Below are 15249 nucleotides of genomic sequence, written 5' to 3'. Positions count from 1 at the left end.
ATTGTCTTCCGGGTGTTGATGTGTTGTTTTTTTTTCGATGAAGTCGATTGTCTTGTTAGTATTATACATATCAAAGCTTATGCCTAACTTTCTTTTTGCGGAAGGGTCCACAATTTTGTTTGTTCTTAAATGTATCGTTTTTATTTTCTTCATTGTGTTCATCATTCTTTTATAATCGAATCTGCTCTTTAAAAATTATAATAAAAAAGGCTATTTAACCCTAGAACTTTGTTACAAGAGGAAGAAAATGAAGAATGTGATAATTACACAAATATAAATACTTGGGGTCGTTTTTATAAACGCCTTAAAAACTTGAATCGTTTAATTGGATGCTATTTTGCTTGTATATGATGTAGTTATCATTATGTTTGTTCAGGCTGCAGTAAAAAAAACCGTCTGCACGCGCATCCGGTGCATGCAAAAAATATTTGCATATCCAAGGTGAATATTTTCCGCATGCACGCATATTTAGCATGTAAGCAATTTGTAATTTTTCTCATAGCAAGTAAGCATTTTTGTACACTTTTTGATATTAGCGCGTAAGCACTTTTGTACCTATTTAAGCGAGAACAATTATTATAATAAAGAATTTAGTGTATTTTCAAGTCCCGAAGAACTAAGCCTTTTATTCTTCTCCAGTGAGGCTGCTGGAGACTTCGAAGATTTGGAAATATACTCTACTGGACTGAACTTGATTCGGTGTTTCACCCAATTAAGAAAAGACAGACTCATTCGGTGTTTCACCCAATGAACATACAGACAGACTTGAAAACGAACTTTACTTGGTTTTGACTTGAGCAGGTGTTTCTCTTGATCAAGAAGAGAGACTCACCCGGTGTATCACCGAGTGGACCTATCAGGATTGACACATTTTTTGGTGACCCCGACGTGATCGGCCGATCACAACATTAAAAGGACACGAGGCGAGTTAATAACTTTGTGGAATTATCTTAGCCAATCATGGAGGCGATACTTGAGAAAGTTAATAATCTTACTCAACAACAAGATGTGACGGGCCAGGAGATTCAGCGTCTTTTGAGTAACTACCGGAAAGATTCGGTAGCTCGTAAGACAAGGGAATATCTCACGACGAGATTGGAACAATTGGAAAATCTCTGGACAGCCTTTTCGGAGAGAAATGAAGAGCTTGAAGAGTTAGCGCATTATCTTCCAGCTCATCCATATTTCGAGAAACAATATTTCTCTTCAATGCAGCGCGAGTACACCAAGTACAAGGAGGACATTGCGGAACGCCTTCAGGGTTTGGAAGGCACGTCCAAGTTGAATATCGATTTGGGTAAATCAGCCACGGGTGCTTTAGATACAAGGGCTGCCACGGCAGCAAATAATGCTCAGAACGAGCTTCCCAGCGATGTCGTGGTACTAATAAGGCAACAGCAATCAAGGATACGGGCTGTGGAAAACATTATTAGCGGCATCGACACAGTTGAACAGGCACAACCCAAATCATACTACGAATTGAAGACAGCTACTTTATCAAAGTACTGGGAAGAGTTGCGTCAAGGCCATCAGAATATATGGCAATATTCCAGCGATCCAAATGAGTTAGGGTACAACGAGGAGAATTTTCTCAACCTCGAAGAGCGAATTCAAGACACTTTAATATTTCTCGCTGAATGCTGTTCAAAGCTAGAGCCTAGCGTAGCTCCCGCTACAAGGGCCTTTCCAAGCATCAACTTGCCAAACGTGACAATTCCTGCCTTTGACGACGATTATGCACAATGGCAATCCTTCCACGACTTATTCCGCCAGATGATCCACGAGCAGCAATTGGGAAATGCTCAGAAAATGTGGTATTTGAAGACCAATCTAAAGGGTGAAGCAGAGCGACTTATACGTCATCTGCCCATCACTGACGAAAATTATGACATTGCATGGACAACGCTAACAAACCGCTACAGCAATCAACGATTGATGGTAGCCACGCTATTGGATAGGCTCACACAGCAGCCGATGATTACTGCGGACTCCCCCAGTGCTTTGAAAAAACTTCATGACATTACGAAGGAATGTCTAGCAGGACTCAAGAACTTTAATATCAATATAGCTAGTTGGGATCCCATTTTATTACATATTTTACTGAAGAAGTTAGACAAGGTTACGCACGCCTTATACGAACAAACTTTGACTTCACCACGAGAACTGCAGCCGGTTGATGCATTTCTCGCGTTTTTGGAAAGACGCTTTCAGTCTTTAGAGGCCTTGTGTAGCGACAAGAGGAGTACGACTCAAAACAAACCTACAAACCGAACCTCGGCTTTAATATCCACCAAGGACAGTCAATCTTTACAGTGCAAAAACTGCAAGGGAAGCCATCGAATCTACACATGTGAAGCCTTTAAACAATTGTCCATTTGGGATCGAGTAGCCAAAATCAAGCAGCTGAGGCTATGTTTGAACTGCCTACGGGAAGGACATCGAAGTGCACAATGCAGCACAGGAAGTTGTCTTAAATGTGGAAAGAAGCACAACACTCTACTACATATGGACGCCAACAATCAAGACAAAACAACGCCCTCTATCACCGCAATTCAAACAACAGCCAACGCCACCAAGCAAGGTCAAGTATCAAGTATTGTAAAGGACAAGGGTTCTACAAATGTCAACCATTCTATTGCATTATCAACGGAAATATCAGCATCAGAGGGACCTTTTGTTCTATTAGCTACTGCACTCATCAAGGTGACAAACCAAAAGGGCAAGTCGATAGAAATGAGAGCTCTGCAGGATAGTGGCTCCCAAATAAACATAATTACAGAAACGGCTGTGAGAAAGCTGGGACTACAACCAACTAGTTACCATATACACATTCGTGGTCTGGGCGGAGCGTCGCAACAATCGCAACAGAAGGTAACGTTGTCATTGCAATCAAGAATCACTACGTTTGCACGGAAGATAGACGCTATAGTTTTACCACATATAACATCCTCTCAACCATCGCAAGGTCTGAATTCAAGGAATTGGGCCATACCTGGCAACATTCAGCTTGCCGATCCTCATTTTGACCGGGAAGGGCGTATTGATCTACTTCTCGGAGCTGACATCTACTACGAACTATTAGCTACAGGGCAGATGCGGCTATCAAGGAACCTGCCACTGCTGCAAAACACGGTCTTTGGTTGGATAATTGCTGGAAGGGTTGCAACATCCTATCAGAAAGACGTTACATGTGGCATCCTCAACACCGATGATTCCAAGCTCAGCGAGTAGATCGAGCGTTTTTGGAAATTGGAGGAACCAGAATCTACAGAGAACCTTGCGATGACAACACAAGAAATAAAGTGTGAAAATCATTTTGTTCAAACCATGAAACGAACGAACAATGGACGTTTCATTGTGAAACTGCCTTTCAAGGTGGATCCAGCAAAACTCGGCAAATCTAGGGGCAATGCGGAGAGGCGACTTTTCAAATTAGAATGGAGATTAGCACGAAACCCAGAACTACGCAAACAGTACAATGAATTTATGGACGAATACAAGCAACTGGGGCATATGACGGAAATAGATGAAGGAAGTATTCCGAGTCTTCATTACTTTCTTCCCCATCATAGCGTTCTGAAGCCAGAGAGCACCACCACTAAACTTAGAGTAGTTTTTGACGCCTCTTCGGAAACCTCTTCTGGATATAGTTTGAACGATGTACTTGCTACAGGCCCTACCATCCAATCCGAATTATTTACCATTCTCGTACGATTTCGGCTGCCTTGCTTTGTTTTTACTGCTGACATCGAAAAGATGTATCGACAAGTCCAGGTGTCGGAGGAAGACAAGAGATTTCAACTAATTCTATGGCGAAATGAGCCTAATGAACCTATAAGATGTTATCAGCTGAACACGGTCACATATGGTACTTCCTCTGCACCATATCTAGCCACCAAATGCCTACAAGAATTGTCATCACAGACAATGCACAAATACCCATCCGGTTCGACTGCATTAAGACGGGATTTTTATATGGACGATGTGATGTCAGGTGCAAACACCTTGACAGAAGCTATTGAGACGCAACATCAACTTCGCACAATCTTGCAATCGGCCGGCTTTAAGCTTCGAAAGTGATGTGCAAACAACAAGAATCTTTTAAACAACATTCCTGTTGAAGATCAGGCACTCCAACTGGACATAACCCAAGAAAGGGAGGAAAACGTGAAGACACTAGGATTAGTTTGGACTCCTAAGACAGATGAATTTCAAATTAGATGCCCATACACGGAATCTAAGAAAGTAACAAAGAGATCAGCGCTATCCGATATCGCTCATCTGTTCGATCCGCTAGGATTGATGGCACCAGTTACAGTTACTGCTAAAATCTTCCTTCAAAGGCTGTGGAGTCTCAAAATAGGTTGGGATGAAGAAATTCCTTTAGAACTACAGGCGGAATGGTCAAGATATTATAATGACTTGCAGGGGCTGAATCAAATTAAGGTACCTCGTCACATATTTGGAGGGAAGGTACCTGAAAAAATACAGTTACATGTCTTTTCGGACGCTTCGGAAAAGGCGTATGGTGCAGCGGTATATTTACGAGCTATTCAGTCAGATGGGGTTCGCACAGTTCGTCTTTTATGTGCAAAGTCGAAGGTGGCACCATTAAAACGAGTGACCCTACCAATATTGGAATTGTGTGCAGCAAGGCTAGCAGCTGAACTCGCTCATCGGCTTAAACGGGACATAGAAATTCCAGACTATAATTGCTTTTACTGGACCGACTCCGAAATTGTCCTAAATTGGATCAATGCAGAAGCATCGTCATTTTATACGTTCGTGGCTAATCGAGTCGCTGCTGTACAACAAAAATCCTCACCCAAGCAATGGAGGCACATACATTCAAAGGAGAATCCAGCAGATTTGGTATCGAGAGGTGTCGCTCCAGGAAAACTGCAGAATTATGCCCTCTGGTTCTATGGGCCTATATTTCTTCATGGGACTGAAGAGTGCTGGCCGGAAAGGTTTCATAGTGTAGATACCACCTTGGAGAAAAAACGTTCAAAAATGGTATTGGCCATGGTGAAGGACTCAATTTCCCTTATCAATCAAATCGACCATCAAAACTCTTTTCAACGACTGCAACGCATAATGGCACATGTGCTACGGTTCGTTAGGAATGCACGAACAACAAACCACAAGGAACGAGAAAAATCGCTCTTAACTGCAAGCGAAATGGAGGAAGCCTTGCGAGTAATAGTAAAGGAAGCTCAATGGCATGTGTATCGAGAATCTATGCAGCAACTAACATGTAACAAGCAATTAAACAACAGCGATCCATTGAGCAGTCTGCATCCATTCTTAGACGAATTCGGACTTTTGAGAGTCGGCGGTCGGCTTGAAGCTTCAAATTTAACTTATGATACCAAACACCCGATCGTCCTTCCTTACGGCCATTACGTAACTCGATTGATTTTAAATGATCTGCACCATAAGCATCTTCACGCCGGACCACAAGCCTTATTGGCAATAGCGAGACAACGATTTTGGCCTATCAAGGGCAAAGCAGCCATCAGATCTATCGTGCAGAGCTGTATGAAATGCGCAAGGGTGAAACCAAAACTCATGACGCAGCTCATGGGAAACCTGCCCGCCCATCGAGTACAACCAGCCAGACCATTCACGAATACTGGTATCGACTTCGCCGGCCCTCTATGGATTCACTTTAAGGGGAGAGGCAATCGTCCGCAAAAGGCGTACCTTGCTGTTTTTTGTTGCTTTGCACCAAAGGCGGTGCACCTGGAACTAGTGACGAATCTAACGACAGAAGCCTTCATCAATGCGCTGAAACGTTTCATTGGACGTAGAGGACATTGTCGAAATCTATATTGCGACAATGCAACTAACTTTGTGGGCGCCAAAAATCAACTAGCAGAATTAAACGAAAGCATATACGGGGAACAATCCCAAGAACAACTGATCAATTTTTGCACACCCAAGGGTATTGATTTTCATTTTATTCCACCAAGATCGCCTCATTTCGGTGGCCTGTGGGAGGCGGCAGTAAAATCTGCCAAACACTTTTTAATCAGAAACACGTCCCCAGCAAAACTTACGTATGAAGAAATGGCAACTTTAATAATCGAAGTCGAGGCTATTTTGAATTCAAGGCCACTGACACCTCTATCATCCGAGGCGAGAGACCTTACGGCATTAACTCCAGGCCATTTCTTAATTGGGGAACCACTAACGAACCCAATTGATGTACACGCCCAAGCAGTAAAGGCAAATTTACCGCAAAGATGGAAGGAAATCAACGATATAAAGAATAGATTCTGGCAAAGATGGTCAAGTGAATATTTGTCGGAACTGCAACAGCGTCAAAAATGGAAACAGAGCTGCGAAAACGTAAAACCTGGAATGCTGGTGGCTATCAAAGAAGACAATATTCCCGTTCTGCAGTGGAGATTGGGGCGAATAATAAAGGGGATAAAAGGTCGAGATGGTCTAATAAGAATAGCAGGGATCAAAACATCGTCAGGAGTCCTACAGAGAGCAATTCATAACTTAGCACCGTTACCGGTAGAACCGAATGACACGGAAGACTCCTCGCAGCAAAAACCCCCAGCTCCATCAACGGAACGGATTATAGATACCTGCACGCAAAACTCAGAAGCAACTCGATGTTCAAGAGCGAAGAAGAAGAGAATTTCGCACTCCCCTGTAAACCTGCTACTGTGGACGATTGATCCAGAACAACGGTTGACCTAACGCTCAACGGAGGGGAGGATGTTCAGGCTGCAGTAAAAAAAACCGTCTGCACGCGCATCCGGTGCATGCAAAAAATATTTGCATATCCAAGGTGAATATTTTCCGCATGCACGCATATTTAGCATGTAAGCAATTTGTAATTTTTCTCATAGCAAGTAAGCATTTTTGTACACTTTTTGATATTAGCGCGTAAGCACTTTTGTACCTATTTAAGCGAGAACAATTATTATAATAAAGAATTTAGTGTATTTTCAAGTCCCGAAGAACTAAGCCTTTTATTCTTCTCCAGTGAGGCTGCTGGAGACTTCGAAGATTTGGAAATATACTCTACTGGACTGAACTTGATTCGGTGTTTCACCCAATTAAGAAAAGACAGACTCATTCGGTGTTTCACCCAATGAACATACAGACAGACTTGAAAACGAACTTTACTTGGTTTTGACTTGAGCAGGTGTTTCACTTGATCAAGAAGAGAGACTCACCCGGTGTATCACCGAGTGGACCTATCAGGATTGAGACAATGTTCATATGCATTTTGTGTTTATAGTTAATTTTCGTGTTGATTTAGAAAATATTCATACTTCACAAGATCACCACATTTCGTTTTATGCTTACTATTTCTGCAATATTTTTACTCTCAGTTAATTGTTCTCAGATTACTTATATTTCGTTTTTTTTTTTTTTCATTGTGCACTTAAGTGTGGTACCTATTAGTAGTAATTAAATTACACGCGTAGTAATCAAAATTACTCGAAAGCGATTCAATGCCTAGGGAATACCTCATCAGCTCAATTTCACGATGACGTACCTCGACACGACTTTGCACATTTGAAAACAGAGCACCGGCTGCCCCAGACATTGAATTACTTTTGCACGCGTCTGCATTCATTTTTGCTTGCACTCATGCTACCAACAACAACACAAACCAACATATCAAGCGACCGTCACCCAACATAACAAAAAACAAAAACAATCAAAACAAATCTGATACCCTGAAACCATGCTACTGTTCTTGACCGTGACTTTTTGCCGCCGGTCTGTTGTTAATTTGTATTAGTCACTTATTTACAAGCCATTTATACACAAGAATTTTACGTAGGTAAGTGATTATTATTTAATTTCATTTATTTACAATACAATTTCGGATCCAACTACGGGTTTGTTTTTTTTTTTTACATGGGAATGTATACACAGGAATTCTAGACTGAGGAAGTTGCGTGTGACACGGTACCTATAGGGTTTGTCGATTCTTGACCCCATCTCCCGTGCTGCCGATCCGCTGTTGCTAGATGGCTTATAAAGGTAGGGTGATCGTCATCCCCCTTTCGCTTCTTTCTGGCTAACCATACCCAAATTCCTACGATGACGGCCCCTACTAATAACCCTGCCAATGTACAACCGTGCGGAATGTATTGTTTGAACACATTATCGTCATTAATTACTCCATCGAGTTCTCTCTTTAATGTGGCTATAAGGTGCTCGTTGTCCCGGACGAGACTGATCTCGGTTGATGGAAGATTAAACCGAGGAGTGACTGTTTCATACACCTTTGTCCAGTTTACTGTAATGGCTCGTGGAATCTCTTTTATCTGGAAGGGGACCTCGCCCATGGTACAATAGTCGAGCTCTACTAGAGAAACAGGAAACCGAATTTCTAACTGAGTGTCATTACACGTGATTGGTATTTTATCAACTTGCCCTTTGAATATCACTCCAACATGGGGGCTAATGCGACCGATGTAGGTCTCATTGCTCCACCGCGTGGTCGAACACCAATCCTTTAATTGTTGGCCTCCCCGTATAATTTCCTTAATACATGATGGTCCAGAGCGTAACAATTTTGTCTCATATAGACGAGGAAGAATCTCTGTAGACTCTTCCTCGAAGAAAAACTTGTCCGCATTGGGCCCAACGAATAGGATGCGGAATGGTATCGTTGTCCCCAAGTCCCAAGTGTTATTTTTAGAATCTGGAGGTGTAATAACTGCTACCTGTCTAAATTCCTCTTTATACGCAAGAGGAATTGTATATTCGATCGTAACGAGAAGCCTGCAGACACTGGATTAACCTCGAACACTCTTTCTGGCTCATCTTGTTTCGGCAGGACTACCCCAGGGACCTCCCTATTAACCTGGCTTATAAAAGCCGCCAGTTCCTTGGTAGGTCGAATGTTTCGTAATTGCTCATGTTTGGCAACGATTTCGCTAATTAATGTTTTAATTCCTAGGGAGAACTCCGACAGCTCCTGCCTTAACATTTCTTTCCCCTGCTGCTCCATTAGCTGATTTATCTGGTTCTCCACCTGATGGTACTCTAGGTCCGTGATGTTTAACGTTAACGCTGCGATTTTTGTCTGTTGATGTCTAAGAGCTTTCACTTCCTCGCGAATAGCTATGTCTCGATAACTAAGGTAAGCTACTGTCCCCGCCGCTAAGAGACCTGGGATATACTTGGCACCTGTTTTCAATAAACTACTTGATATTAGGGGGACTATACCAAAGGCCCGCCTAACTCGGTTGACCTTATAGGAAGCGGTCAACCGTCGATTAACATCAGCGACTTGGAGCTCGCTTGCAAGTTTCAGCTCGTTGCAATGTTCTTGGACTTCCTCCACCATCTGCCGCTCACATATCCTATGGAACTTTTCCAACTGTTGCGACATTGTGTCGAGATCACGCGTGAGGTTTATTGAGGTTGCAATAGTATATTTTAGGTCAAATGCCTTTACCTGCACTAATCGCAATTCCAAAATTCTGGTTTCCAAGACCGGGTCCACTGCCCAGGACACCACTGTGGCGGGCATTAGGCATATACACAGCAGAGTAGCCACTTGCGCTAGAGACCACGGCTTCCATCCTTTTCCGCTTCGCGTTCGGGAGGGAATGTTAGGTGGAACCTTGTCCGGTTCTAACGCATTATCATCTGCTTCCTGCGCTTGAGAGGGCTCAGCTTCCTCTTCTGGAAGAAGGGGAACGAGCTGATGCACGGCACGATGTATATTGTCCCTACCAGCAGTTTTTAGTTTTACTTGACGGATGGTGCCCTGTAGATCTGGAAAAACTTCTAACACTCGCCCGGTCTTCCAATCTAATGGCCTGTGATCACTTTCTTTGATTAGAACAAGTTCACCTGGCCTCAGTTGCCTACCGGGGGCCTTCCATTTATACCGCTTCTCCCCACGCGACTCCCCACTGCTGCCTCAAACAGCCCTCCGTAGTGGCTGGCTCTTGGGGGGTTATGATGCCATACGATCTGACGCTGAGCCAACCTCTCCTAGCATTCACTGGTCAACTTTCCCCAGGCTTCCCTGAGCACTTTGGAAGCCCCTACTAAGTTTGTGCCGTTGTCGGAGCGAACCATTTTCGGCTGGCCTCGCCGGCTTACGAACCTTTGAAACGCAGCCAAAAATGCATTTGTGGTAAGATCCGTACAGAGCTCTAAATGTATCGCTTTAGTAGACATACATACGAAGACCACTATGTAGACCTTCATAGATTTTGTGGTCCGTAAATTTGATGCTTTTATTTGAAATGGTCCGCACAGATCGGTTCCCACATTTTCAAAAACAGCGGATGACCTGATTCGCTCGGGAGGAAGGTCTGCCATTTTCGGGATTATAGTGGCTCCTCGCATTCGAACGCACCTAACGCATCCCCTAATCCACTTCTTCACCCTCTGCTGCAACGCTGGAATGTAATATCTTTCTCGGATGATAGCCATTGTGAGTCCTGTTCCACAATGTTGGTGAAACTTATGAACATGTTGAATTATGAGGTCAGCTAGGTGACACTTCCCGAGAATTATAGGGTGTTTCTGCTCAAACGGGATGAGCGCCTGCTCTAATCTTCCTCCCACTCGGAGAACCCCAGATACCTGATCGACAAAAGGGTTTAGCGTGGACAGCCAATGGTTTTTCTCGATATTCAATCCCTTCTGAATTCTGAAAATTTGCCTCCCGAAGAGTAGTTTTTGTTGATACCTGACGACTGCCCACTCCGATTGCTTCAACTCCTGAGCTGAGAACGTACCGGAAGCTCCCGATCTCCATCGACGGCATCTCGCGATTGTGTTTATCAATCGAGGTAAACTTGAGAATCGCTGAATGAAATCTGGATCAGGCGTAGGCTCGGAAGCAACTTCTGCTAGATGAGTCACTGTTTCAGCACCAGAACCGACGAGCTCCGTGCGAGGGAGTTCCCCTTGCAAAAATTGCGGTCCATGGAACCACAACTTGTGAGCTACAAATTTCCGGGGACACATGCCCCTAGATGCACAATCTGCAGGGTTATGACTTGACCTAACGTGGTGGATATCTGTGGGTGACAAATACTTATGGATCGCGGCTACTCGTCGCTTAACCAATTTGTTTTCGATATCTTTCCGACTCCGAATCCAGCAGAGAGCCACCTCGGAATCGGTATACGCCGTGAACTTTACTGGGCTAGTCCCAAGGTTTTTACGGACGTCGTTGAACAATTCCGTTAATAGTACTACACTTTCCAACTCGAGTTTAGGGACCGTGCATGCTTTGGAGCTTATACTCGATCGTGTCTTTAAAGGCGTGACGCGCCCTCGGGCTGCGATCAACCGCACGATGTAACCCGTCTCCATTTTGCGTCGGCTATAGATGACCGCGGCGTAACCATCACCGGATGCATCGCTGAAGCCTACTAGCTCCATCTTTTCATCCTTGGAGGTGTGTCCACTCCAACGTGGAACCCGAATTTCATTCAGGTATTCTAAGGACGAGAACACATTTTCAAGTTGCCTTCGGGACGGTTCCTGAATAATGTCATCCCAGTCGTAACCTTCCTGCCATAGACGTTGAATTTCTATTCTCAGTTTCATTACAACTGGAAGCAGCCAACCAATAGGATCGAAAATAGAAGCAGCTATACTAAGCACTCTTCGTTTGGTATACCTAACATTTAAAATTGGCTTGATACTGTACAGGAAACAGTCATCCCCAGGACTATAGTGTAGGCCAAGGATCTTAAGATCCTTATCTGCCTTGTCAACCTCAACATATGAACTAATTCGGTGACTTTCGTCAATATATTTTAGAACTTCTGGGCAATTCGTCACCCACTTCGATAGCGGAAGTTTGCCTTTCCCTAGAGTTTCTGTGATTTTTCGGATGACGTCTTGAGCTTCTTTTATACTGGACGCCCCGTATAACAGATCATCCATATAGAACGCGTTCTTGATGATCCAGTTGATCTCCTCATCAGGAGCATTGTCGTCTGCCACCTGGTGAAGCGTTCGAATTGCTTGCCAGGGTGCACAGTCTAACCCGTAGGTCACCGTCTTCAAGTAAAACTCTCTTATCGGTTCTTGAGGCTTCGCCCGCCACAGAATCCTAAGCTTGATCTGATCCTCCGGTCTCAAAAGTATCTGCCGATACATCTTAGTAATGTCACTAGAGTATAAATACGCAAACCTGCGTATTCTAGTGACAATGTCGAAAATATGGTTTTGCAACTTTGGACCGGGATGGATCATCTCGTTAAGGCTCACACCATTTGATGTCGGACTGGAAGCATTGAAGACATTCCGCAATTTCGTCGACGTGGCCTCTTGGCGAACCACGCTTAAATACGGGATATAATATACCTCGCCGCTAGTGTCAGATTGATGACCCTTTGGAACTTCAGCCATGTGGTCCAAATTAAAATATTCTTCCATAAACTCATCCGATTTGAGCTTGTGGTCTTTGTTTTTCAACCACCTTTTCTCCTGACCGAGATAGTGCTACACAGCCTTGTGGTACGAGTTTCCTAGTTTAATATTATCTTGTCGCCACGGGGTCGGTACCACGTATCGGCCATCGTTCTTTCGGTAATGACCCTTTACGAATAGGTCCTCACAAATTTCGTCATCTATGCGACTAGATTCATCTCTACTTAGGGGCATATCCCAAAAAGCCCTTAAGTCCTGTTCCCATTCCTTGATAGTGACATGTGTTGAGGTGAACTTCGATACCGAGGATTCCGCCGAACCAGACACAATCCATCCCAATTTCGTGTTCTGGAGCAGGAAACTATCTACGGTTTCTACTCCATTCACGAAAAGTTGTGGAAGGATACTAGACCCTAATAAAACTGGAACATGAGATGCATGTTCCGTTACGGGGTCCGCCAACTTCTTCCCTTGAAACAATGCCTTTACTTGCGGCGGTACCTGTGGAAGGGAACCTTTAGTTACCCGTCTGACTGCTGACCTCGGAACCATCGTCCAATTTAAGGGTGAGACACACAACCGCTGACACTTTCCCTGCTGACACACCACCTACCCCTGAAATTTCGATGTTGGTCTTTTTCTTTTTTAACCGAAGTTTCTGTACTAGATCTTCGGTTATATAGCTGCTCTGACTGCCTTGATCGATCAAACACCGAACTGGAACGGCATGTCCTTCTCTTGCCTCTAGCTTAACGACAGCTGTTGGAAAAACGGTTCCGGACCATGACAATGCTGTCGAATTTTTGGCATGATGAACAGCAGAAGACGGATTATCCCCTTTGCACGGATGCATGGTAGTAAGATGTTGCCCTTTGCATATTTCGCATTGGAGATTCTTGCGTTTATTGCACGCTTCCCCCCTGATATATTTGTGGGAGAGACAATAAATACAAACATGATAACGGCGGAGCAGTTTCTCCTTGTCGGTACTTTCAATGAATTGAGGACACTGGGCTGTGAAGTGCTTCCCCATACATAAGAAGCATTTAATCCAGTTTCTCTTTTCACCATCCGACTTGGAGAGCAAGGCTATCTCCTTCTGGGTTTTTCTCTTATTCCCAAGATCCTCCGCCTTGGATATCCCACTAAGACCATCCCAACCGGGGGACATGACCACATATCTATTTTCTAGGAATTGGTCGATGTCGTTTATCGTAACGGGCATTTTTGGATCTCGTAACGTTAAGTCGAACTCCCTCCGAGTTGTCATATCCATTTTCCTCGTCAGGACGAACGGAATGAATGGAATACCTTCATCTGCATTGAATCCTGCTTTCCGTAGGTTCTGAACTGCGGAACGCATGGTATCCAATGCTCTTCCCAGCGATCTAGCCTCCCTTTGGTTTATCTGAGGTAAGTCAACTAACGCCTGAATTTCCTTTTCTATTAAGGCCCGACGATTACTGTATCTTCGGTCAAGAAGAACCCATGCTTGTTGGTAATTCTCTCCGTATATCCCTAAATGGTCGATTACACGTTTTGCATCGCCTCTTAACTTGCTCTGAAGCATCGTTAAGCGCTCCGCAAAACCGATTTCAGAACCATCGTATACAGAGTTAAAGAGGCTTTTGAATGGTTCGTATTGACTGATATCCCCACTGAATATTGGAATATCTGGGATTGGTAGGGCGGGTCTAAAACGATATCCTGAGTTCCAAGGGGAAAAATGGCTCGAAGGACCAAAATGGTTTGGCCGGGTCTGGCTGGGATCCAAGAAGGATTCTGAGCGGTTTGGTCCAGGAGTCCGCAAATATTCTGGGCGGGGCTGACTAGGGTCTAATAAATAGTCCGGTCGTAGTTGGGTGGGGAAGGGCCCAAGATTAGATGTACGCGGTTCGTCTCTCCACGTTGGATAATTTTGTCTATCCTTATCACAGGCCCCCCATGCCCCTCCGAACGCAACTTCACACCTGCCTGAACTCCTGGGCAGATCCCTAGCTGTCGCTTCACCTTGGAGTCTGTCGTTGACGTCTAGATCCAAGTCTCGTTCTAATAACTCTGTTTCAACTTGTCTTGGGACGGCCCCCCTATTCGAACTTCCTTCACCGGGATCTATGTAATTTTGAGTCACTGGCGGGAGTTTAGGGACTTGCTCCCTAACTGGCCCCAAAGTTAACGGGTCGACCTCTGTTTGTCTCTCCTCAGGAGTAAGAGAAGGATGAACTCTCTCAACGAACTCCTTTGCTTTCAAATAAACTGATTGCATGAGTCCCAACTTATTCTCTCGAAAATATATTAACTCTACCGAGGGATTCCTATTGACAAATGTCTGATCTGGATGTAATTTCGAGGCTTTTAAATGCCCATGCAGCGTATTAAGCCACTGTTGTTTCGGCGGCCTTTTGGTCGCTTACCATTGACTTCGATGTTCAGAGCAATCTTGGTGAAGTTAACGCGAATTACGTAACCATGCAATCGAAGATGCCTTATTCGGAGTTTCTCTACGATTGGTGCAACCCCATATCGATCGCCGATATCCTCATTTCGGATGTAATCAAAACGTGTCACCAGTCCAATGCAACGTCTTCGTCTCCATTACTGCAAGACGCCGTTCATTGTCTTTTATAGTCGGCCAACACTCAGAACCATAGAGGGCGACAGGACGGTCGACATTGCGGTAAATTTGAGAATCGCTCATACGTCGGTTACAAAGGACATCAGTTGTGGAATGCCACTTCATCCAAGTCGCATTAATGCGTGAAACAATTTCTTACGCAGTTCTCCATTGGCTGATAGCATTGACTCGAGATATTTAATTCGCTCAGTTCAGGTTTCTGCAGCCGCCAACACTGA

At 44.2% G+C, this 15249-nt stretch overlaps 2 protein-coding genes across 2 annotated transcripts; both read left to right on the top strand.

Annotated features, from left to right (window-relative positions):
- The first annotated feature begins 960 nt into the window (after window positions 1-960).
- Window positions 961-3231, top strand: LOC119659083. Its single transcript, XM_038066996.1, has one exon. It carries the CDS (start codon window positions 961-963, stop codon window positions 3229-3231), a length of 2271 nt encoding a protein of 756 aa, XP_037922924.1.
- Window positions 3232-3282: 51 nt separating this feature from the next.
- Window positions 3283-6717, top strand: LOC119659082. Its single transcript, XM_038066994.1, has 2 exons — window positions 3283-3535; window positions 4124-6717. Exons 1-2 carry the CDS (start codon window positions 3283-3285, stop codon window positions 6715-6717), a joined length of 2847 nt encoding a protein of 948 aa, XP_037922922.1.
- The last annotated feature ends 8532 nt before the right edge of the window (window positions 6718-15249 follow it).

The sequence above is a fragment of the Hermetia illucens genome, chromosome 6 (genome assembly GCF_905115235.1).
Source record: "Hermetia illucens chromosome 6, iHerIll2.2.curated.20191125, whole genome shotgun sequence".
NCBI classification, from domain to species: Eukaryota; Metazoa; Arthropoda; class Insecta; order Diptera; family Stratiomyidae; genus Hermetia; species Hermetia illucens.
The sequence above is the reverse complement of the archived record's forward strand: the minus strand, read 5'-3'. Positions and strand labels throughout refer to the sequence as shown.

Coding starts and splice junctions, on each gene's coding strand:
- LOC119659083 (XM_038066996.1), top strand. CDS start 961: ATGGAGGCGATACTTGAGAAAGTTAATAATCTTACTCAACAACAAGAT.
- LOC119659082 (XM_038066994.1), top strand. CDS start 3,283: ATGACAACACAAGAAATAAAGTGTGAAAATCATTTTGTTCAAACCATG. Junction 3,536..4,123: donor GACGGAAATAGATGAAGGAA/GTATTCCGAGTC, acceptor TTCCTGTTGAAG/ATCAGGCACTCCAACTGGAC.